The sequence below is a fragment of the Palaemon carinicauda genome, chromosome 1 (genome assembly GCF_036898095.1).
Source record: "Palaemon carinicauda isolate YSFRI2023 chromosome 1, ASM3689809v2, whole genome shotgun sequence".
NCBI lineage: Eukaryota > Metazoa > Arthropoda > Malacostraca > Decapoda > Palaemonidae > Palaemon > Palaemon carinicauda.
Genome location: NC_090725.1, coordinates 105,078,765 through 105,104,467, shown reverse-complemented (window position 1 = coordinate 105,104,467; position 25,703 = coordinate 105,078,765). Strand labels below are relative to the sequence as shown.

General features: G+C 38.8%; 3 protein-coding genes across 3 annotated transcripts; all 3 read right to left on the bottom strand.

Annotated features, from left to right (window-relative positions):
* Positions 1-3,090: 3,090 nt before the first annotated feature.
* LOC137650566 (pneumococcal serine-rich repeat protein-like) lies at positions 3,091-7,020 on the bottom strand. Its single transcript, XM_068383780.1, has 2 exons — positions 6,981-7,020; positions 3,091-6,217 (listed from the first exon to the last, which is right to left on the bottom strand). The coding sequence occupies exons 1-2, from the start codon at positions 6,999-7,001 to the stop codon at positions 3,527-3,529; spliced, it is 2,712 nt and encodes a 903-aa protein (XP_068239881.1). The 5' UTR covers positions 7,002-7,020; the 3' UTR covers positions 3,091-3,526.
* Positions 7,021-12,805: 5,785 nt separating this feature from the next.
* LOC137642773 (uncharacterized) lies at positions 12,806-15,985 on the bottom strand. The gene is given in 3 exon segments (XM_068375623.1): positions 12,806-14,502; positions 14,505-15,051; positions 15,948-15,985. Coding segments are annotated over 3 exon segments (1,971 nt in total). The 5' UTR covers positions 15,969-15,985; the 3' UTR covers positions 12,806-13,099.
* A 4,835-nt stretch (positions 15,986-20,820) lies between these two features.
* On the bottom strand, positions 20,821-24,742 carry LOC137650554 (pneumococcal serine-rich repeat protein-like). The gene is made up of 2 exons (XM_068383771.1): positions 24,692-24,742; positions 20,821-23,948 (listed from the first exon to the last, which is right to left on the bottom strand). The coding sequence occupies exons 1-2, from the start codon at positions 24,710-24,712 to the stop codon at positions 21,258-21,260; spliced, it is 2,712 nt and encodes a 903-aa protein (XP_068239872.1). The 5' UTR covers positions 24,713-24,742; the 3' UTR covers positions 20,821-21,257.
* Between the last annotated feature and the right edge of the window lie 961 nt (positions 24,743-25,703).

Below are 25,703 nucleotides of genomic sequence, written 5' to 3'. Positions count from 1 at the left end.
TGTATGGCAAAGGGAGAAACCATAAACTCTTCATTGGAGCCTCTGTAGAAAATATGAAATACAATGCAGCAACAAATCTTACGAACATCAACCACAACCTGCGTTAGAAAAACGATCAGGCTAAACTTCTCTGGGACAACAGTATAAGGACGTACAGGGTGATACAAACACATCGGCCAGACGTCACTCTGGTCGACAGGACAACGAAAAAGGCATCATTCATAGATGTTGCAGTACCATGGCACCCAAGATAAGTGGAGATAAAAAATAATAAAGTACCAGGACTTACAAATTGAATTGAGAAGGCTACATACTAATGCAGGTAGAGGTGGTACCAATAATCATAAAAGCATTAGGGACCATGCCCAAGTCATTGAAAAGGATATAGCCCCAGGACTTGTGCAGAAGAGCGTGCTACTTGAAATGGCACACGTAGTAAGGAAAGTGACAGATTCTTAAGGAAGGTCAAGGTAACCTGGAACCTGACACTATAAACCACGTCTCTGTAGACTGGGATTCACAAAAAATAATAATGCTCACGAAAATGCCTCATGAAAATCACAAAAATAGTTATATGCTTGAGTTGAACATTAACTATAATAAGCCTTGGAAATGTCTGAATTTTCTTAACAACTGCAGTATGAAAATAAGTAATGATACACATGAGAGAGGAACACTCCTGATTTTATTTGTAATGTATTTGAAAATTTACAAACTAACTGTAATGCACCTCGTCCCAAGTTTAAACCCAATCTTGTGGTGGTAAGATTACTGACAAAATTGAATTTTTAAGGTAGTAATCAAACTTTGTTTTTATACTTGATATATCCATTGGAAAATTGTGATGACATTGACCGTTGATATGGTATTAGTTATAAGTGGACAAGTTTCGTGGCCATAAGGAATAACCATTTGAAAAACTTAATGTGCCACAACATTTCAAAATCACATCATATGATTTGCCAAAAAGGAAGAGTATATAGATCCTGATTCACCATAGTAATAATAAGGTTATTGTTGATCTAAAACCAAGTAGGCCTTGGAGATTAGATTATCTTAAAGCCTAAATCCTTAGGACAGATACATATGTTCTACAGTCATAAAAAAGAAGCAGGGTTGAAATATTATCTGGAAAATACATCATTCAACTGATGGGGGTCACAGTTACAATATGTCCACAGATAATCAATTCTGGAATGGAATTGGAAGATCTCATCACAGGAGCCAAAATTCCTGGGTATATATACTCATGTCTAAATTCCTTTGTCCGTGGAGTGGTGTGTATGGCCAAACGGAGAAAGCATAAGCTATTGAGAGTAAAAAGTCAATTCACAACACTTGAGGCCTCAGCTAAGTTCCTTTTGATTCTATCCAGCTGAAAAATCAAAGGGTTTTCAATCCATTACTACTTCTATGATGCCTTTTGTCTGACACACAACAATCGAGGAACTATTATATAACTAGCCCTTTTTACATCATTAGTTTTAATGCCACAAATCCATACACCATAGACTTCAAGAACGTTTGAACATAATACGACAAGCTCTACAATCTAGCAATGGTGATATTACCAACTACATTTAAGAGTTGGGAAGGTATTCCTTAGTTCCCTTTGATGTCGCTCTACTGAAACCAAAAGTCACTGTCTTGATAAATTACCAGTTTCACATTGTGTATGACCAAATGCAGTTTCTAGAAACACTTCCATATGTTATATATTGATAAGGAAATATCAATAGTAGATCTTCTGTGGCACCTCCCAACATCAGGCCTACCAACATGTTGGACGTCAGACACTAATATTTCAGTAACTTTTGTACTGTGGTCCAAAGTGTTTTACACAAATTGTGCTCTGGTACTGTTTAGATCCAGTGTACAATCCCAAGGCAAGGAGTTGAACACCTTTAGTTTGCCTACTTATGTATGAGTCAGTGGTGAGAGATATTAGCTTGTGCTGAAAGAAGGTAAATCCAAAAGTGTAGTTTATGACTCGTAGACTATCAGTCTTATCTGAGTGGGGTGTATACTCGGCTTACCCCGTCATGTGTAGATGAATAGGTGTTTTGATATCTTGAGGGTTACGAGGTGCCAAAGAACTGTCGGTCAAAGTTTTATCAAAGTTTACTCCAGAGAAACAAAATGGCACAACTGATATTCCAACAAGAGTGCATGCTAGTGGCAGCTGTGACACAGGCAAACAGCTGTAGTGGGTGTAATTACAATTGTGCTTGTGTGATTATGTTTCCATTCCATGCTTTCACCCACTCTTATTATTTGCAAATTGTTAATGAAGTGCCCATGGAGGTTTGCATCTTCCTTATTTTTTTGTGAAGGTCCCCTGGTATAATTTGCTTTGCTGTTGACGGTCTTGTCTGATGGTGGGTCAAAGGAAACGGGTTTCTCTGGTGTTTAGATTGTATACTAACTTTTATCTTTTTGTCAATGTAAGGGATTGTCGTAGTGGTTGTGGACGCATACAGTGTCTGCAACTATGATATCTTTTACCATTATAGGATATTAATTTTTTCTAAATTTTTCTTAAAAAATATATACCATCTTATAAGATTTTAGTTATCCTTTTATAGCTTGACCCACTGTAGGTTCATCATCCATGCAATAGAATAGTGATATCCATATTTTTTTTTTTTTTACTCATTTATTATAGTTTTAAAAAGTACTGGAAAATGCTCATATAGAAAAATTCATATGAGGATCATTGCTTTTTGGGTTCCCTTGTCAGATACACAAGAGGTGTTACCCATGATTAAATATGTTCCAACAGGATCATATATTTAGCTGGGGGTTAGCGGGATCTAGGTCGTAACCCGATAGTAAGTCTGGGTGCTATAATCACCTGTAACCAGCTAATTGCTACAAAAATAATGCAGTAACCAAGGATACATTTGAGACTGATATTTGTCTGTATGTTCTTAAAATGAGTATGGACACTCTAGTCCATTCTAATGAGAGTAATATTTTAACTTGTAGAATGTTAAATGTAAACAATTGTGAAAACATAATTAACCTCCAGATTAGGGAAAAGCAGAATAGTATTTGTATTGAATATATTGATGAAATAAAATTCGTATTAAGGTTCTCCTTTTATTCTCGTTTATATAAAAACATAAATGGAACATCTTTCCAAGGCACAGAGGAAACGACTGTGTAAACGAACACATTTTATTTGAAGAAAGAAATAGTTCATGAGTTTTTTTTTTATTTTTTGTTAGTTGCTTTCTTTTTATGAACATTTTTTTTTCACTTTGCTTGTCGCTGGATTACATTTTGTGAGAAATTGTGATAACTATGTACAACACTACTGAGAGGAAGCTCTCAAGACGTGCATAGTCCTTAAGGGGTCCAAAGTCATTGATAAAGTTGTGATAAAAATGATAGAAGACATTTGATTTTGAATTTGATTTAGAACAAAATTTAAAATGATATCAAAGAGAATATTTCTGTAATGGGTGAAGTTTAAAGATAACTAGAAATAAGAGCAATCGAACTGAATAGAAATATTTTAACATTAGCGACGAAGTGCAGTGAAGACGTAGCCATATTTATCCCTGTTCACGGCGTCGTACTGATGAAGGAGAACGTCGCCAACCACGCGACTTGAGTGACCTGCTGACAGCGATGATCTCTGTGGTGATGATGGGCTTGCAGGTCTAACTGGTGAGGTTGCAGCAGGGGATGGTGCTGCATATGCTGTAACAGCAGTAGCCGCAGGAGCTGCAGTCCTAGAAGGGGAAGCAGCAGAAGTTTGTGCAGCACTAGCAGGACTGGGTGAAGGGTATCCTTCTGGTAGGAAACCAGTTTCTCGACCAGCTACAAACTTAACTGTGTGTTCATTTCCTTCTTCATCCAAGTAAGTGTATGAACCAACTACATTTCCTTCAGCATCAGCTTCTTCATTTCGAGAGTAACTGTCAGAAGCAAAAGAGAAGGAATATGAAGCATCAGCAGGAGCTGCTGATGCATCACTGGTACCACTTGCCTTCAAAAGAGGGACTGCTCCACTAGCAGTACTAAGTCCTGCAAGGGCATTGGCCTCAGCTTCAGAAAGAACTGGCAGGATTCGTCCGGTAGGAATTCCACTTTCAGCTCCAGGAACAGGAGGTCCAACAGGGAGAGAGTCTCCTTCAGCTATGTATCCAGTCTCAGAACCAGCTATATAGTCGATTTTCCTGTTGATTCCATCATCAGCCACAAATGAATAGTGTCCAGTAACAGAATTGTGAGCATCAGCAGATTCTGAGCGAGAACTGCTGTCGGTTTCGTAAGAAAAACTGTAGCTTCCATCATCTGCAGCAGAACTTCTTACTTGGGCTACCTGTGCAGGAGCCACAGCACTTATTGATGCTGGAGCCTTTGCTGGTGAAAGAGAACTAGGAGCTGAGTATGCTGTTACACTGGTGACAGGTTTTTTTCCATCAACTCCTGTTACAGAAGTAGCATCAGGAGCTACTGGAAGATGATCTCCAGTAGCAATAAAACCAGTATCCGATCCTGCTACGTAATTGACTGTGAGTCTGTGACCCTCAGGGGGTACAAAGCTATAAGAGCCCTGAACATTGAGGTCAGCATCAGCACTTTCAGAACGTGCACTGTCACCTGCATCATAATTGAAAGAATAGGAGGCATCAGAAGTACGAGCACCAGCAGTCTTGGTAAGAGAAGCGGTACCAGTATAAGCATCAGCAGATGATCCTTTTTGTGGTGCTCCACGCAGAGAGCTAGATCCAGAAGTGGCAGCAGCTAAAGCATTTGCTTCCTCCTCTGAGAGAATAGGAAATATTCTCCCAGTGGGAATACCAGACTCTGCTCCAGGGACTGGAGGACCAACGGGTAAAGAATCTCCTTCAGCAATGTAGCCAGTCTCTGCATTAGCAGTGTATTTGATTGCTCTATTAATTCCATCATCAGCAACAAAAGAATATTGTCCATCAACAGAGTTCTGAGCATTAGCAGATTCTGAACGAGAGCTGCTTGACGTCTCATAAGCAAAATTATAGCTGCCATCATCACTCGCAGAGCTTCTTACCTGAGCCACTTCGACAGGAGTTTGTGCTGCAATGGTATTTTGAGCTGTTACGGTTGGAGCAGGATTAGAAGAGTAAACATTTACTGCTGGTGAAGGGACTACTCCACTAGCTCTAGAACCAAAATCAGCATCAGGAGCTACTGGAAGGTGTTCTCCTGTAGCAACAAATCCAGTAGCTGATCCCGCAACATAATTGACAGTAAGCCTGTGTCCCTCTGGAGGAACAAAGCTGTAAGTTCCTTCAACATTCAAGTCAGCATCGGCATTTTCAGATCGGGCACTATCTCCTGCGTCATAACTGAAGGAATAAGAGGCGTCTCTTGATCCAGTGGTTGTTGACTTAGTACCAGCAACAGTTTTGAATGCTGGAGATTGTGCAGCTGAGGAGGTGGCTGATGCAGAAGGTGCTGAATGTGTTTGAGGAGCAGTATAGGATGTAGAGGATGTGGCTGCAGCCAGGGCATTAGCTTCATCTTCTGTAAGAATGGGAAGAATCCTTCCGGTAGGAATTCCACTCTCAGCTCCTGGGACTGCAGGCCCAATAGGAAGTGAATCTCCTTCAGCAATATAACCAGTGTCCGATCCTGCAATGTAATTGATTGCACGATTGACTCCATCATCCGCAACAAAAGAGTACTGTCCTGTTACCGAGTTACGAGAATCGGCAGATTCTGAGCGGGAGCTGCTAGAGGTATCATATCCGAAGCTATAACTTCCATCGCCTCCAGCAGAACTTCTAATTTCTGCAAATTCTAGTGGAACAACAGCTGCTGGAGCAGCAGCAGGTGATGGAGATGGAGCACTGTATGGAATAACAGGACTACCAGATACTGCAGTAGATGCTCCTCTCACTTTTGCTCCGAAATCACTGTCAGGTCCCACAGGCAGGTGTCCTCCGCGAGGGAGGAATCCTCGTTCGTCAGCTGTGTATTCAAGCTTAATATCAGCTCCTGTAGCGTCTTTGTAACCGAATGCTCCAGAGACTTCTCCAGGAGCCTGTGCCATTGACTGTTCATAAAGGCCGTCTCCTGAATCGTAGCCATATTTGAAGGTGCCGTCGGAGTGTAGTACATAATACTGGGAGCGAGATCCCAGTCCCACAGTGGGGATTTTGTACTCGGCATCTGGCTGTGGAAAACTCAGGGTGCTAACCACCGCCAAGGACAACACCACCTGCAGGAAATGAAAAGCATCACTTTGTTAGACCCAATGATATTAACCTTCAATTTAAGTATATATATATTGTCATGAAGAATTCAGTGCATTCTATTATATTGGTGGACATGTTGCACATAGCACACTATTTTATATGAAATTGGATTAAAAATACGGATGTCTTCACACAGTGAGAGTTATATGTATGTATGAGTGTGTGTATGTGATATATTTCTTTCTAAAAGCCCGAAGTTTGTGTAAGTTTCACCTCGAGGCAGAAATGTATATCAGAGCAGAGCGAGAGAGATGTGTCAACGAAGACAGTTAAGAAGTTAGTGTGTTAAATTCAATGGTGGGATTAGTTTTCTAAAGAAGATTTCTATTTGCTGAAATGATATTTGGATTTTTTTTTTTTTTACAAACAACTGGAAATCAATATATGATTGGTAAATTATTACCTTTTATTATTCACAATTTTCAGTTACGATTATGGGACAAGAAAGAAAATTGTTATTTGGCTGAAGAAGGATAATACTGTAAATGAGAGAGTAAACGTTTAACCAGAATACGAGAGTTTACCATAAACTCCACTATTTCTTTGAAGTTTTTTGACATTTACAAGACCACTTTTATAATCACTTGGTTGTTTTCAAAATCCATTTTAGTGAATTGATGTCTCAAGTTTAACAAATCAGATGAGAGAGAGAGAGAGAGAGAGAGAGAGAGAGAGAGAGAGAGAGAGAGAGAGAGAGAGAGAGAGAGATAGAGATGTTCTACTCACTAAGCTAATCCACGTCGCCATGTCTGTGGCGGATCTGGGCCGAGATGTAAGTGTACCGAGATCTGATTTACTTTAGCCTTTTATACCTGTCCCGGTTGCGTTTGTTAGTTTGTCTGTTCGTGCACTTGGCATTGAAGATGACCATCGTAAGCAAGTTCTCTTGCAATTCTGGAATGAGATCAGGGAGGGGACGGGTCCTCAGGGTGGGGGGGGGGGGGGGTTAGGTCGGTAAGTCGAGTTATTCAAGGAGTTACCCAATTACTCTTTGTTTCAGTTCTTCTAGTTGTAATATATGTATATAGAAGTATGTTTATTTAATTAGTGTTTGCATATATGTGATTGAGAAGAGAAGAGATCTTAGCTTCTACCAACGGTCGCTAGATGGAATCACTTTCCACATGAGAGAATTAATTACACTATATTTACTTTATCCTGTTATGTGGTTCTCTGCCGAGACCCAAATATTATTGGACCCGACCATTTCATTATCCAAAACACAAAAGGGCTGAACATTTCAGTAATCTTATTTTTGAAAAATATAGGTGTGTTTAGCAGTCTCTCTCTCTCTCTCTCTCTCTCTCTCTCTCTCTCTCTCTCTCTCTCTCTCTCTCTCTCTCTCTCTCTCTCTCTCTCTCCAGTTTTGAAATTATTTATAAGTAATTCTGAAAAAATTTGTCTTGAGGTCAATAAAATGTGATTGTGAATTTTAAAGAGCATCTTGGATAGTTCAAATCTCGGTTGAGTGTTTTAAATTTAACAGAAGAAACTAAACAGGGTAATTGAAAGGGAAGTCTCTTGCAAATTAAGGACATATAAAGTGATAAGAAGTGCTATAAGATATATGGGCTAGTCTTTAATTCTTCCCTGCAGTAGCAAAATATGCTCAAAAAAGAAAAAAGTTCTTTCCTGACAAATACCTGACTCAATAAAGAAAGCTCAGACAATTGCATAGATAGCATATCAGTCCCTTATCGAAGATTATCAATTTATATTTGTGATTATAAACATAATAATATCCAAGTGATTAATTAGAACTGAAGAGTCTAAGAAGAGCGAGACTAACAGCTCAACCTTCCAACATCTTCTGAACAAAAATTTCTTGTGAATATATGAATGTATGAGAACAGCCTGAGAAATAATTAACATGTTGCTTAGTATCTCACAGGAATGTTCCTTGTGTTCTTTGAAAACAATATTCAAAACCAGTCTCGGCTCCACAAACATGATGTTAAAATTACACGAAAACAAATTGACGGATTTTGACGAAATTTCCACCACATATAAATCTTAGACCAGGGGTGACTCCTTTAACATTTGGTGTTCCCGATCCTGATATTAGATGCCAATTTGCATTTTTTTTCTTTTTCTGTGTGTGTCAATATCATCCTTTGGCGGATGTAAAAAATCTGGGATTGCTCTTTTTTTATTTATTTTTTTGTGAATGAAGATAGATAGCAGAATTTCGTTGGCTGTACCTGATTATTACCATTTACATCGAATTATTCTCTGTGAAGTCGATTCACACGTACTTTTCAAATAGAACTTATCGCGAACGAAGCTTGTGATTTTGCATAGGTTGGTATCTTTGGGATCCGAGTTTTGTTGGATAGTAACTGGAGCTTTTTTGATGGTATTGGTATAAAGAATCAAAGAATTAGCACATCCAAGTGTCTGGCTTAACTTTTTAATGTTTCCTTAACACCAACGCCTCCATAACACAGGAAGATTCCCTATACTCCTTTGAAGCAATTTAACCACTTAGATCGTATATCTGTGAAGGCTACATGGTAATGGGGTAGCATTTTGGTAATATCAAGGAAGCAGGTTACAAGCAATAATTGTTGGTTTAAAGGTCGCTCATGAATGGCAAAAGCAAGGCACAGAAACAATGCCTTAGAGAATGACCTTATATAATATATACAGTATGCATGATCAGCGTCCAAGGCCCGGTTCACCCAAGCTAGATCCAGGAAGTGCCTGGATATGGCAATAGGCTCTCTCAAACCGCACATCCTTAGCTCACAAGGGTGTTAAGGATGCAGACTCTATAGGAACCTAGCAAACTTGAGCTGGTCTCAAACCACAGATCAGCAGAAGGGACTTCTCCAGTAGGCTAACACAACTCTCGGTTTAGCAAGAGCGAATTTCATGTGTATGCCATTGCTGTTTCTGTTTTGGAAAAGGGGCAATCAATAAGCCCAATGGAATTGCACGTTTGGAATTGTCCAGTAGTCTTCAATCTGACTCATTGCCGTAAGGAACTCTGCACTCTTCCATAGATTTTCAAACCAGAATAGATAGAAAAGAACACTGGGTTCTTGATGTAACTTTAAGCTGTTTTAGTAGAAACAAGATTTTACTGCTTCAGTGGAGAGGTACATAAGAATTACTGTGTATGCTTTTAGTAACTAGAACACTATTTGCAATACAAAGATCATTTTTTAAAGTGTAAAGGGTAGATTTGGATGGATTAGGCATAAGAGTTTTGGGCTTTGTATAACCATAACAATCTCTAATGTTATATTTTGCCAATTGATGAATTTGATAGAAAAATGCTGAGTTAAATTAGTTATGAGCAATTTGGAGTCGTTAGAAAATCTAATCAGTACAAAAAAAGGTTTGAATTTTGGACAAGATACCTTGCAAATTGTTTGGAGATTCTCCAAATGCAGTACAAACTAGAGGGACACTCAGTAGAGCGCAGACCTCCGTCGTGGCAACTCATTTCTTGACCTATAGCTCTACGTTGACGCTGACGTTGACCTTTGACCTTAACATATATTAATTAGGATGGATTTTCATATGCTCAAATATGGACTAAGTTTGAAGTCTGTGACAAAGAGACCAAACCTATGGCTGATTACGTGAATTGAACCATTTGCTTGACTGTGACCTTGACCTTTGACCTTGACTTTTCAAAATTTAACAATTTCTAGCATTCTACATAATAGATAATCTCTGTCGGTGTTATTACTCTAAGATTAAAATTGGGGTCAGGAAGCTGTTCACAAACAAATACACAAATACAACACAAACAGGGGGTAAAACGTAACCTCCTTCCAACATCATTGGCGGAGGTAATAAACTCTGAAGTGCATTTTAATCATCATACTGTATTTCTATGGCGTATTGGAGTTAACGTTCAGCTCAAACATATAATTAATATTGGGATTTTCATGACGCACTTTATGAATAAGCTGATTATTATTATTATTATTATTATTATTATTATTATTATTAAGCTACAACTCTGGTTCGGAAAGCAGGATGCTATAAGCCCATGGGCTCCAACAGGGAAAATAGCCCAGTGAGGAAAGGAAACAAGGAAAAATAAAATATTTCAAGAACAGAAAAAACATTAAAATAAATATTTCCTATATAAACTATAAAAACTTTCACAAAACAAGAGGAAGAGAAATAAAATAGAACAGTGTGCCCTCAAGCAAGAGAACTCTAACCCAAAACAGTGGAAGACCATGGTACAGAAGGCACTACCCAAGACTAGAGAATAATGGTTTGATTTTGGAGTGTCCTTCTCCTAGAAGAGCTGCTTACCATAGCTAAAGATAAGGACCCTTTATTTCAAAATTGCAAATAATAATATATAGAATGGTTTTAACTCCCTTTCCTTTCATATTTGCTCCATACTTATTTTCTTACAAATAAATTTCAAGGATTTTTTTTTTCCTTCAAAACGAGACAAGAAACGTTGGAGCCTTGAGGGGCTTTAAAATGCCATAAGATAATTTTGGTCATCATCTTGGTCTCCTAGTTGTGTTGTACTTCCAGTTGTATATAGAATTTAGTTTTATTTTTGTTTATAATTTTTCATTGATAACTTATCACTTTGTGCCTTCACTTCTGAAAGTCTCCAAGATCTGATATCCTTTCCGTTTACATATAGCATTGGAAGGATGTGAGACAGCCTTCAATGGAGGATGGCGAATCAGAAAAGGATTTTCCCTTCTCCTTTCTCTTATTCTTGACTGATTTGACGAAGGAAACCTGAATCCTCTTAGGAAAAAAATGGAAATATAAGAGAGGAATCTTGTCCTCGATCCCCTGGTCAATCCTTAGATAATGGGAGACTAACTCCATCCAGATACATTACTGGTTCATCTAATGGAGCAGAGAATGTCTGAATCTTGCAATGTTGCCATGAGCCATCTCTTTCAAAACTTTATGGATAAAATTTTCTAGTCTAATTTTTCAATAATATAATTATTATAAAGTCTGTTGCAATAGAGACAGGTTTCTTATGCTTTGAAAGATTCGCTTATCTTATAACTTTTAATCTTAGAGTCAAGTTGTTGATGTTAATGCAATGACTTACTCTAGACTTCATGACAGAAGTATCAAACACACATCTACTGGAGCAGAATTTGTTTGACTTGAAATTCTCCCTTTTCAATGTAGCTTTTAAGCCATTTCTTTCATACCTTTAGGGGAAAGTTAGCTTTTTTTAATAACATATGGTTTTAATTGTAGAGGTGCACTTCCTCTGACCGCTTCCATATTTACTGCCGAACTGTATGGTATATTAACCGCTATTGAGAAAATAGCGTTGGAGAAGGAGGGTAATTTTACAATTTTTAGTGATGCAAGGAGTGTCCTTCAAGCTATGGAAGTTTTTAATTCTAATAACCCTCTAGTTTTAAAGATTTTAGAATGGCTCTTCCTTATTGGACGGAGAGGTATAACAGTTCAATTTTGTTGGGTTCCAGCACATGTAGGTGTGTCCGGGAATGAGAAGGCAGATTCACTGGCTAAGGAGGCTGCATCCGAGTTGCTGCCAAGAAGGTATCCCATTCCCTGTAATGATTTCTTACCTGACATCAAGAAATTGGTTTGCAATAAATGGCAACAGCAATGGGATAGTCAAGATGGCGATAAAATGAGGGAAGTAACAAATGACATATCTCCTTGGAGGTATAATATGATGCCCCGAAAATTGGAGACGTCTCTTTGTCGTCTCCGTATTGGTCACACTCGGTTGACACATGAGTTTCTGCTGAAGGGCCAACACCAACCGTATTGTGACAACTGTTTAGTACCTCTAACAGTAAGGCATTTGTTGACCGAATGCCCCAATTATAACATCTTACGGAATAGATATTTGTTTGAGGCTCGAGGTGAGGGTGGCAGGTTCATCCTTGCCAAGATTCTTGGGAATGATGTGTCCTACCATGCAAGTGGCATTTTTAGATTTCTTTCAGAAGCAGGTCTTCTGAAAAATATTTAACTTTTATGACATTCAATTTTTATGATTTTAATTGAATACTCTTTAATTTTTTATTTTATTTCATTTTTTATTTTTGTATACATAAATTAAATGTTACCGGCGTCAATGACCTTAGATGTCAGGATGCCTGAAAACTTTAAATCATTAATAACATATTGTTAACATATTGCCATAGAGACGGATTTCTTATAACTTTTAATCTTAGTGTCAAGTTGGTGATGATGAAGTAATGACCACTGACTTAATCTAGACAGAAGTAACAAGCACGTCTTGAACAGGAATTTATAGAAGATTATGGACTCTTTAGTCCATTCTTATGAGAGTAAGATTTTAACTTGTAGAATGTTAAATGTAAACAATTGTGAAAATATAATTAACCTTCAGATTAGTGAAGAGCAGAATCATACTTGTATTGAAAATATTGATGAAATAAAATTCGTATTAAGGTTTTCCTTTTATTCTCGTTTATATAAAACATAAATGGAACATCTTTACAAGGCACAGAGGAAACGACTGTGTAAACGAACACATTTTATTTGAAAAAAAAAATTAGTTCATGATTTATTTTTTATTTTTTGTTAGTTGCTTTTTTTATGAACATTTTTTTTTTCACTTTGCTTGTCACTGGATTACATTTTGTGAGGAATTGTGATAACTATGTACAACACTGCTGAGAGGAAGCTCTCAAGACGTGCATAGTCCTTAAGGGGTCCAAATTCATTGATAAATTTGTGACAAAAATGATAGAAGACATTTGATTTTGAATTTGATTTAGAACCAAATTTGAAATGATATCAAAGAGAAAATTTATGTAATGAGTAAAGTTTAAAGATAGTTAGAAATAAGAACAATATTACTGAATAGAAATATTTCAACATTAGCGACGAAGTGCAGTGAAGACGTAGCCATATTTATCCCTGTTCACGGCGTCGTACTGATGAAAGAGAACGTCGCCAACCACGCGACTTGAGTGACCTGACAGCAATGATCTCTGTGGTGAAGATGGGTTTGCAGTTCTAGCTGGTGAGGTTGCAGCAGGGGATGGCGCTGAATATGGAGAAACAGCAGCTGCTGCAGCTGCAGTTTTAGAAATTTGTGCAGCACTAGCAGGACTGGGTGAAGGGTATCCTTCTGGCAGGAATCCAGTTTCTCGACCAGCTACAAACTTAACTGTGTGTTCATTTCCTTCTTCATCCAAGTAAGTGTATGAACCAACTATATTTCCTTCAGCATCAGCTTCTTCATTTCGAGAGTAACTGTCAGAAGCAAAAGAGAAGGAATATGAAGCATCAGCGGGAGCTGCTGATGCATCACTGGTACCACTTGCCTTCAAAAGAGGGACTGCTCCACTAGCAGTACTAAGTCCTGCAAGGGCATTGGCCTCAGCTTCAGAAAGAACTGGCAGGATTCGTCCGGTAGGAATTCCACTCTCAGCTCCAGGAACAGGAGGTCCAACAGGGAGAGAGTCTCCCTCTGCTATGTATCCAGTTTCGGAACCAGCTATGTAGTCGATTTTCCTGTTGATTCCATCATCAGCCACAAATGAATAGTGTCCAGTAACAGAATTGTGAGCATCAGCAGATTCTGAGCGAGAACTGCTGTCGGTTTCATAAGAAAAACTGTAGCTTCCATCATCTGCAGCAGAACTTCTTACCTGGGCTACCTGTGCAGGAGCCAAAGCACTTATTGATGTTGGAGCCTGTGCTGGTGAAAGAGAACTAGGAGCTGAATATGCTGTTACACTGGTGACAGGTTTTTTTCCATCAACTCCAGTTACAGAAGTAGCATCAGGAGCTACTGGAAGATGATCTCCAGTAGCAATAAAGCCATTGTCCGATCCTGCTACGTAATTGACGGTAAGTCTGTGACCCTCAGGTGGTACAAAGCTATAAGAGCCCTGAACATTGAGGTCAGCATCAGCACTTTCAGATCGGGCACTATCTCCTGCGTCATAACTGAAGGAATAAGAGGCGTCTCTTGATCCAGTGGTTGTTGACTTAGTACTAGCAACAGTTTTGAATGCTGGAGATTGTGCAGCTGAGGAGGTGGATGATGCTGAAGGTGCTGAATGTATTTGAGGAGCAGAATAGGATGTAGAGGATGTGGCTGCAGCCAGGGCATTAGCTTCGTCTTCTGTAAGAATGGGAAGAATCCTTCCAGTAGGAATTCCACTCTCAGCTCCAGGGACGGCAGGCCCAATAGGAAGTGAATCTCCTTCAGCAATATAACCAGTGTCCGATCCTGCAATGTAATTGATAGCACGATTTACTCCATCATCGCAACAAAAGAGTACTGTCCTGTTACCGAGTTCTGAGAATCGGCAGATTCTGAGCGGGAGCTGCTAGAGGTATCATATCCGAAGCTATAACTTCCATCGCCTCCAGCAGAACTTCTAATTTCTGCAAATTCTAGTGGAACAACAGCTGCTGGAGCAGCAGCAGGTGATGGAGATGGAGCACTGTATGGAATAACAGGACTACCAGATACTGCAGTAGATGCTCCTCTCACTTTTGCTCCGAAATCACTGTCAGGTCCCACAGGCAGGTGTCCTCCGCGAGGGAGGAATCCTCGTTCGTCAGCTGTATATTCAAGCTTAATATCAGCTCCTGTAGCGTCTTTGTAACCGAATGCTCCAGAGACTTCTCCAGGAGCCTGTGCCATTGACTGTTCATAAAGGCCGTCTCCTGAATCGTAGCCATATTTGAAGGTGCCATCAGAGTGTAGTACATAATACTGGGAGCGAGATCCCAGTCCCACAGTGGGGATTTTGTACTCGGCATCTGGCTGTGGAAAACTCAGGGTGCTAACCACCGCCAAGGACAACACCACCTGCAGGAAAGGAAAAGCATCACTTTGTTAGAGCCAATGATTATTAACCTTCAATATAAGCATATATTTTGTCATGAAGAATTCAGTGCATCCTATTATATTGGTGAACACGTTGCACATAGCACACTATTTTATAAGAAATGGGATTAAGAATACGGATATCCTCACACAGTGAGAGGTATATGTATGTATGATTATGTGCATGAGATGTGTGTGTCTCTAAAAGTCTCTCTTCGAGGCAGAATTTTGTAGCAGAGGCAAACTAGGAGGTATATCAACGAGGACAATAAAGAAGGAAGTGAATTCTCTTGGTTGGGTTTGTTTTTCAAGTAAGGTTTAATTTGCTGCTTCACGAATTGATAATTTGAATGATAGTTTACAAACTCTTGGAAAACAATATCCATTAGGTAAATGATTATTTGTAAGATTATTTTTGTATGCCTAATTGTTAATTACAAGTATGAAAACAATTTAGGGAAAAAATGAAATAAATATTGAGGTGAAGAAGACTGAATAAGTTGAAAAACGAGTAAAAAGTAAACCAAATATATTTTATCATAAGTAATATTGTTTGTCAGTGACTATTATCCCTTTGGCACTTCAGTATGTTTAGATGTTTCATTGTGAAGATATTTATTCTTTTTTTGATAAGTTATTAACTTTATATCAAGCATACTCCAATTGGCATCAATGATATTATGATGGCAGATAATTATCAATCAGTTATTCATTCCAAAGAACGCTTGTATAACTTGTATAACTTGGCGATTATTAATCACTTCCTTTTCGGAAATATTGTCTTAATCACGTTATGTTTGAGAGAGAGAGAGAGAGAGAGAGAGAGAGAGAGAGAGAGAGAGAGAGAGAGAGAGAGAGAGAGAGAGAGATCTACTTACTAAGCTAATCCACGTCGCCATGTCTGTGGCGGATCTGGGCCGAGATGTAAGTGTACCGAGATCTGATTTACTTTAGCCTTTTATACCTGTCCTGGTCGCGTTTATTCGTTCGTTTGTCCGTGTGTTCGTTCGCTTGGCATTGAAGATGACCATCGTAAGCAAGTTCTCTTGCAATTCTGGAATGAGATCAGGGAGGGGGCTGGTCCTGGGGAGGTCGCTCAGTCAATTAGTGTTTGTTTGTTTGTTGGTATGTGTGTGATTCAGAAGGAAAATGATATCTTAGCTCTTCTACTAATGGTGTCAAGAAGGAATTACTTTATGAATGAGAAAAATAGATCGACATTATATTTACTTTATCCTGTAATATATTTTACCGAGACCCAAATATTAATGAACCCTGACCAATTCATTATAAAATAAAAAAAAATCCGGTCCCATTGGTCTATTCCAACTTTCCTGTTCTACTTCTCATACTTTTCTTGTTGAGATATTCCCAGACTTACAGAGTAAAATTCAAGTGTAATACTTGGACACTATTAAGCTGATTCCTTTCTTATTGTAGTGACCTTTCTGGGACTTTTTCTTTTTTGTTCTGTGTCAACTTTTACTCAAAAGACCGGGTTTGTTAGGGTCCAGATTTTGTTACTTTTGGCTTCCATAGGTACAATGGCTGCTTAGATCATCACCATTACTATAATGTTAATGATGATAATAATAATAATAATAATAATAATAATAATAATAATAAGAATAGTAATAATGATAAAAAGAAGGGACTCGCTATCCCCACTCCTATTCGTAGTTGCTATGATTCCCATGACAAGAGTTCTGGAAAAGGCTGAAGTTGGGTACCAACTGAAAAAAAGGAGGCGGCAGAATAAACCAATTGGTGTTAATGGATGACAGCAAGCTGTTCAGGAAGGATGCTAAGAAAATATAAATTCCAATCCAGAGGTTTTTAGATGGTAAGAATGGTATCAGGAGACACCAGGATGAAGTTTGGAATAGAAAAGTTGGCTTTAGTTAGCTTAGAGGAAGAAAAAGTCACAAGGACAGAAAGGATAAACCTACCTGATGGAAATGTAATCAAGGATGTAGATTAAGCAGGGTATAAATATCTTGGGGTAATAGAAGGAGCAATGCAACACCAAGAGATGAAGGATAAGATTACAAGAGAATACATACATAGAGTCAAAGCTATAATGAAGTTAAATCTTATCTCTGGAAAGATGGTAAAGGCTATAAACAGCTGGGCAGTGCCAGTAATCAGGTACAGTTCTGGAATAGTGAAGTTAAATAAGTCAGAGCTATGCAGCTCGTATAGAAAAACCAGAAAGGTGATGAACCTGTACTAAGTATTGCACCCACGAGCGAATATTGACAGGCTGTATAAACCATGCAGTGAAGGATGAAAAGGACTTATCAGTATAGAACATTTTGTCAACATCGAAAGTAGAGCACTGGGACTGTACCTTATGACCACTGAAGATGAATGGCTGAATAGTGCATGGAAAGAAAACTTGATAAAGGAGGATGAAAATCCAGAGGTGTATAAGGAGAGAACTGGAAAGAGAGATGCATGGACAATTCCTGAGGCAAACTGGAGTATTGGCCAGTAAGGAAACATGGCAGTGGCTACAGAGAGGAGAACTTAGGAAGGAAACTGAAGTGATGATGGTTACAGCCTTAAGAACAAGATATATTGAACGAGCAATAGACAGAACTAACACTTCGTCAAAGGGCAGGAAATGTATGGCAAAGGGAGAAACCATAAACTCTTCATTGGAGCCTCTGTAGAAAATATGAAATACAATGCAGCAACAAATCTTACGAACATCAACCACAACCTGCGTTAGAAAAACGATCGGGCTAAACTTCTCTGGGACAACAGTATAAGGACGTACAGGGTGATACAAACACATCGGCCAGACGTCACTCTGGTCGACAGGACAACGAAAAAGGCATCATTCATAGATGTTGCAGTACCATGGCACCCAAGATAAGTGGAGATAAAAAATAATAAAGTACCAGGACTTACAAATTGAATTGAGAAGGCTACATACTAATGCAGGTAGAGGTGGTACCAATAATCATAAAAGCATTAGGGACCATGCCCAAGTCATTGAAAAGGATATAGCCCCAGGACTTGTGCAGAAGAGCGTGCTACTTGAAATGGCACACGTAGTAAGGAAAGTGACAGATTCTTAAGGAAGGTCAAGGTAACCTGGAACCTGACACTATAAACCACGTCTCTGTAGACTGGGATTCACAAAAAATAATAATGCTCACGAAAATGCCTCATGAAAATCACAAAAATAGTTATATGCTTGAGTTGAACATTAACTATAATAAGCCTTGGAAATGTCTGAATTTTCTTAACAACTGCAGTATGAAAATAAGTAATGATAACACATAGAGGAACCTAATTAGAAGAATTTAAGTGTGTTAATTAAAATGTACTCCTGATTTTATTTGTAATGTATTTGAAAATTTACAAACTAACTGTAATGCACCTCGTCCCAAGTTTAAACCCAATCTTGTGGTGGTAAGATTACTGACAAAATTGAATTTTTAAGGATAGTAATCAAACTTTGTTTTTATACTTGATATATCAATTGGAAAATTGTGATGACATTGACCGTTGATATGGTATTAGTTATAAGTGGACAAGTTTCGTGGCCATAAGGAATAACCATTTGAAAAACTTAATGTGCCACAACATTTCAAAATCACATCATATGATTTGCCAAAAAGGAAGAGTATATAGATCCTGATTCACCATAGTAATAATAAGGTTATTGTTGATCTAAAACCAAGTAGGCCTTGGAGATTAGATTATCTTAAAGCCTAAATCCTTAGGACAGATACATATGTTCTACAGTCATAAAAAAGAAGCAGGGTTGAAATATTATCTGGAAAATACATCATTCAACTGATGGGGGTCACAGTTACAATATGTCCACAGATAATTCAATTCTGGAATGGAATTGGAAGATCTCATCACATGAGCCAAAATTCCTGGGTATATATACTCATGTCTAAATTCCTTTGTCCGTGGAGTGGTGTGTATGGCCAAACGGAGAAAGCATAAGCTATTGAGAGTAAAAAGTCAATTCACAACACTTGAGGCCTCAGCTAAGTTCCTTTTGATTCTATCCAACTGAAAAATCAAAGGGTTTTCAATCCATTACTACTTCTATGATGCCTTTTGTCTGACACACAACAATCGAGGAACTATTATATAACTAGCCCTTTTTACATCATTAGTTTTAATGCCACAAATCCATACACCATAGACTTCAAGAACGTTTGAACATAATACGACAAGCTCTACAATCTAGCAATGGTGATATTACCAACTACATTTAAGAGTTGGGAAGGTATTCCTTAGTTCCCTTTGATGTCGCTCTACTGAAACCAAAAGTCACTGTCTTGATAAATTACCAGTTTCACATTGTGTATGACCAAATGCAGTTTCTAGAAACACTTCCATATGTTATATATTGATAAGGAAATATCAATAGTAGATCTTCTGTGGCACCTCCCAACATCAGGCCTACCAACATGTTGGACGTCAGACACTAATATTTCAGTAACTTTTGTACTGTGGTCCAAAGTGTTTTACACAAATTGTGCTCTGGTACTGTTTAGATCCAGTGTACAATCCCAAGGCAAGGAGTTGAACACCTTTAGTTTGCCTACTTATGTATGAGTCAGTGGTGAGAGATATTAGCTTGTGCTGAAAGAAGGTAAATCCAAAAGTGTAGTTTATGACTCGTAGACTATCAGTCTTATCTGAGTGGGGTGTATACTCGGCTTACCCCGTCATGTGTAGATGAATAGGTGTTTTGATATCTTGAGGGTTACGAGGTGCCAAAGAACTGTCGGTCAAAGTTTTATCAAAGTTTTACTCCAGAGAAACAAAATGGCACAACTGATATTCCAACAAGAGTGCATGCTAGTGGCAGCTGTGACACAGGCAAACAGCTGTAGTGGGTGTAATTACAATTGTGCTTGTGTGATTATGTTTCCATTCCATGCTTTCACCCACTCTTATTATTTGCAAATTGTTAATGAAGTGCCCATGGAGGTTTGCATCTTCCTTATTTTTTTGTGAAGGTCCCCTGGTATAATTTGCTTTGCTGTTGACGGTCTTGTCTGATGGTGGGTCAAAGGAAACGGGTTTCTCTGGTGTTTAGATTGTATACTAACTTTTATCTTTTTGTCAATGTAAGGGATTGTCGTAGTGGTTGTGGACGCATACAGTGTCTGCAACTATGATATCTTTTACCATTATAGGATATTATTTTTTTCTAAATTTTTCTTAAAAAATATATACCATCTTATAAGATTTTAGTTATCCTTTTATAGCTTGACCCACTGTAGGTTCATCATCCATGCAATAGAATAGTGATATCCATATTTTTTTTTTTTTTACTCATTTATTATAGTTTTAAAAAGTACTGGAAAATGCTCATATAGAAAAATTCATATGAGGATCATTGCTTTTTGGGTTCCTTGTCAGATACACAAGAGGTGTTACCCATGATTAAATATGTTCCAACAGGATCATATATTTAGCTGGGGGTTAGCGGGATCTAGGTCGTAACCCGATAGTAAGTCTGGGTGCTATAATCACCTGTAACCAGCTAATTGCTACAAAAATAATGCAGTAACCAAGGATACATTTGAGACTGATATTTGTCTGTATGTTCTTAAAATGAGTATGGACACTCTAGTCCATTCTAATGAGAGTAATATTTTAACTTGTAGAATGTTAAATGTAAACAATTGTGAAAACATAATTAACCTCCAGATTAGGGAAAAGCAGAATAGTATTTGTATTGAATATATTGATGAAATAAAATTCGTGTCAAGGTTCTCCTTTTATTCTCGTTTATATAAAAACATAAATGGAACATCTTTACAAGGCACAGAGGAAACGACTGTGTAAACGAACACATTTTATTTGAAGAAAGAAATAGTTCATGAGTTTTTTTTTTATTTTTTGTTAGTTGCTTTCTTTTTATGAACATTTTTTTTCACTTTGCTTGTCGCTGGATTACATTTTGTGAGAAATTGTGATAACTATGTACAACACTACTGAGAGGAAGCTCTCAAGACGTGCATAGTCCTTAAGGGGTCCAAAGTCATTGATAAAGTTGTGATAAAAATGATAGAAGACATTTGATTTTGAATTTGATTTAGAACAAAATTTAAAATGATATCAAAGAGAATATTTCTGTAATGGGTGAAGTTTAAAGATAACTAGAAATAAGAGCAATCGAACTGAATAGAAATATTTTAACATTAGCGACGAAGTGCAGTGAAGACGTAGCCATATTTATCCCTGTTCACGGCGTCGTACTGATGAAGGAGAACGTCGCCAACCACGCGACTTGAGTGACCTGCTGACAGCGATGATCTCTGTGGTGATGATGGGCTTGCAGGTCTAACTGGTGAGGTTGCAGCAGGGGATGGTGCTGCATATGCTGTAACAGCAGTAGCCGCAGGAGCTGCAGTCCTAGAAGGGGAAGCAGCAGAAGTTTGTGCAGCACTAGCAGGACTGGGTGAAGGGTATCCTTCTGGTAGGAAACCAGTTTCTCGACCAGCTACAAACTTAACTGTGTGTTCATTTCCTTCTTCATCCAAGTAAGTGTATGAACCAACTACATTTCCTTCAGCATCAGCTTCTTCATTTCGAGAGTAACTGTCAGAAGCAAAAGAGAAGGAATATGAAGCATCAGCAGGAGCTGCTGATGCATCACTGGTACCACTTGCCTTCAAAAGAGGGACTGCTCCACTAGCAGTACTAAGTCCTGCAAGGGCATTGGCCTCAGCTTCAGAAAGAACTGGCAGGATTCGTCCAGTAGGAATTCCACTTTCAGCTCCAGGAACAGGAGGTCCAACAGGGAGAGAGTCTCCTTCAGCTATGTATCCAGTCTCAGAACCAGCTATGTAGTCGATTTTCCTGTTGATTCCATCATCAGCCACAAATGAATAGTGTCCAGTAACAGAATTGTGAGCATCAGCAGATTCTGAGCGAGAACTGCTGTCGGTTTCGTAAGAAAAACTGTAGCTTCCATCATCTGCAGCAGAACTTCTTACTTGGGCTACCTGTGCAGGAGCCACAGCACTTATTGATGCTGGAGCCTTTACTGGTGAAAGAGAACTAGGAGCTGAGTATGCTGTTACACTGGTGACAGGTTTTTTTCCATCAACTCCTGTTACAGAAGTAGCATCAGGAGCTACTGGAAGATGATCTCCAGTAGCAATAAAACCAGTATCCGATCCTGCTACGTAATTGACTGTGAGTCTGTGACCCTCAGGGGGTACAAAGCTATAAGAGCCCTGAACATTGAGGTCAGCATCAGCACTTTCAGAACGTGCACTGTCACCTGCATCATAATTGAAAGAATAGGAGGCATCAGAAGTACGAGCACCAGCAGTCTTGGTAAGAGAAGCGGTACCAGTATAAGCATCAGCAGATGATCCTTTTTGTGGTGCTCCACGCAGAGAGCTAGATCCAGAAGTGGCAGCAGCTAAAGCATTTGCTTCCTCCTCTGAGAGAATAGGAAATATTCTCCCAGTGGGAATACCAGACTCTGCTCCAGGGACTGGAGGACCAACGGGTAAAGAATCTCCTTCAGCAATGTAGCCAGTCTCTGCATTAGCAGTGTATTTGATTGCTCTATTAATTCCATCATCAGCAACAAAAGAATATTGTCCATCAACAGAGTTCTGAGCATTAGCAGATTCTGAACGAGAGCTGCTTGACGTCTCATAAGCAAAATTATAGCTGCCATCATCACTCGCAGAGCTTCTTACCTGAGCCACTTCGACAGGAGTTTGTGCTGCAATGATATTTTGAGCTGTTACGGTTGGAGCAGGATTAGAAGAGTAAACATTTACTGCTGGTAAAGGGACTACTCCACTAGCTCTAGAACCAAAATCAGCATCAGGAGCTACTGGAAGGTGTTCTCCTGTAGCAACAAATCCAGTAGCTGATCCCGCAACATAATTGACAGTAAGCCTGTGTCCCTCTGGAGGAACAAAGCTGTAAGTTCCTTCAACATTCAAGTCAGCATCGGCATTTTCAGATCGGGCACTATCTCCTGCGTCATAACTGAAGGAATAAGAGGCGTCTCTTGATCCAGTGGTTGTTGACTTAGTACCAGCAACAGTTTTGAATGCTGGAGATTGTGCAGCTGAGGAGGTGGCTGATGCAGAAGGTGCTGAATGTGTTTGAGGAGCAGTATAGGATGTAGAGGATGTGGCTGCAGCCAGGGCATTAGCTTCATCTTCTGTAAGAATGGGAAGAATCCTTCCGGTAGGAATTCCACTCTCAGCTCCAGGGACTGCAGGCCCAATAGGAAGTGAATCTCCTTCAGCAATATAACCAGTGTCCGATCCTGCAATGTAATTGATTGCACGATTGACTCCATCATCCGCAACAAAAGAGTACTGTCCTGTTACCGAGTTACGAGAATCGGCAGATTCTGAGCGGGAGCTGCTAGAGGTATCATATCCGAAGCTATAACTTCCATCGCCTCCAGCAGAACTTCTAATTTCTGCAAATTCTAGTGGAACAACAGCTGCTGGAGCAGCAGCAGGTGATGGAGATGGAGCACTGTATGGAATAACAGGACTACCAGTTGCTGCAGTAGATGCTCCTCTCACTTTTGCTCCAAAATCACTGTCAGGTCCCACAGGCAGGTGTCCTCCGCGAGGGAGGAATCCTCGTTCGTCAGCTGTGTATTCAAGCTTAATATCAGCTCCTGTAGCGTCTTTGTAACCGAATGCTCCAGAGACTTCTCCAGGAGCCTGTGCCATTGACTGTTCATAAAGGCCGTCTCCTGAATCGTAACCATATTTGAAGGTGCCGTCGGAGTGTAGTACATAATACTGGGAGCGAGATCCCAGTCCCACAGTGGGGATTTTGTACTCGGCATCTGGCTGTGGAAAACTCAGGGTGCTAACCACCGCCAAGGACAACACCACCTGCAGGAAAGGAAAAGCATCACTTTGTTAGAGCCAATGATTATAACCTTTAATTTCAACATAGATATTGTCATAAAGAATTCAGAGCATCCTATCATATCAGTGGACTTGTTGCACATAACACACTATTTTATATGAAATGGGATTAAGAATACGGATATCCCTACACATGAGAGTTATATGTATGTATGAGTGTGTGTATGTGATATATTTCTTTCTAAAAGCCCGAAGTTTGTGTAAGTTTCACCTCGAGGCAGAAATGTATTGCAGAGCAGAGCGAGAGAGATGTGTCAACGAAGACAGTAAAGAAGTAAGTGTGTTAAATTCAATGGTGGGATTAGTTTTCTAAAGAAGATTTCTATTTGCTGAAATGATATTTGGATTTTTTTTTTTACAAACAACTGGAAATCAATATATGATTGGTAAATTATTACCTTTATTATTCACAATTTTCAGTTACGATTATGGGACAAGAAAGAAAATTGTTATTTGGCTGAAGAAGAATAATACTGTAAATGAGAGAGTAAACGTTTAACCAGAATACGAGAGTTTACCATAAACTCCACTATTTCTTTGAAGTTTTTTGACATTCACAAGACCACTTTTATAATCACTTGGTTGTTTTCAAAATCCATTTTAGTAAATTGATGTCTTAAGTTTAACAAATCAGATGAGAGAGAGAGAGAGAGAGAGAGAGAGAGAGAGAGAGAGAGAGAGAGAGAGAGAGAGAGAGATCTACTTACTAAGCTAATCCACGTCGCCATGTCTGTGGCGGATCTGGGCCGAGATGTAAGTGTACCGAGATCTGATTTACTTTAGCCTTTTATACCTGTCCTGGTCGCGTTTATTCGTTCGTTTGTCGTGTGTTCGTTCACTTGGCATTGAAGATGACCATCGTAAGCAAGTTCTCTTGCAATTCTGGAATGAGATCAGGGAGGGGACGGGCCCTCAGGGTGGGTGGGGGTTAGGTCGTTAAGTCGAGTTATTCAAGGAGATACCCAATTACTCTTTGTTTCAGTTCTTCTAGTTGTAATATATGTATATATAAGTATGTTTATTTAATTAGTGTTTGCATATATGTGATTGAGAAAAGAGATCTTAGCTTCTACCAATGGTCCCTAGATGGAATCACTTTCCACATGAGAGAATTAATTACACTATATTTACTTTATCCTTTAATGTGGTTCTGTACCGAGACCCAAATATTATTGGACCCGACCATTTCATTATCCAAAACACAAAATGGCTGAACTTTTCAGTAATCTTATTTTTGAAAAATATAGGTGTGTTTAGCTGTCTCTCTCTCTCTCTCTCTCTCTCTCTCTCTCTCTCTCTCTCTCTCTCTCTCTCTCTCCAGTTTTGAAATTATATAAGTAATTCTGGAAAAAGATGTCTTAAGGTCAATAAAATGTGATTGTGAATTTTAAAGAGCATCTTGGATAGTTCAAATCTCGGTTGGGTGTTTTAAATTTAACAGAAGAAACTAAACAGGGTAATTGAAAGGGAAGTCTCTTGCAAATTAAGGAAATTGAAAATGATAAGAAGTGCTATAAGATATATGGGCTAGTCTTGAATTCTTCCCTGCAGTAGCAAAATATGTTCAAAAAAGAAAAAAGTTCTTTCCTGACAAATACCTGACTCAATAAAGAAAGCTCAGACAATTGCATAGATAGCATATCAGTCCCTTATCGAAGATTATCAATTTATATTTGTGATTATAAACATAATAATATCCAAGTGATTAATTAGAACTGA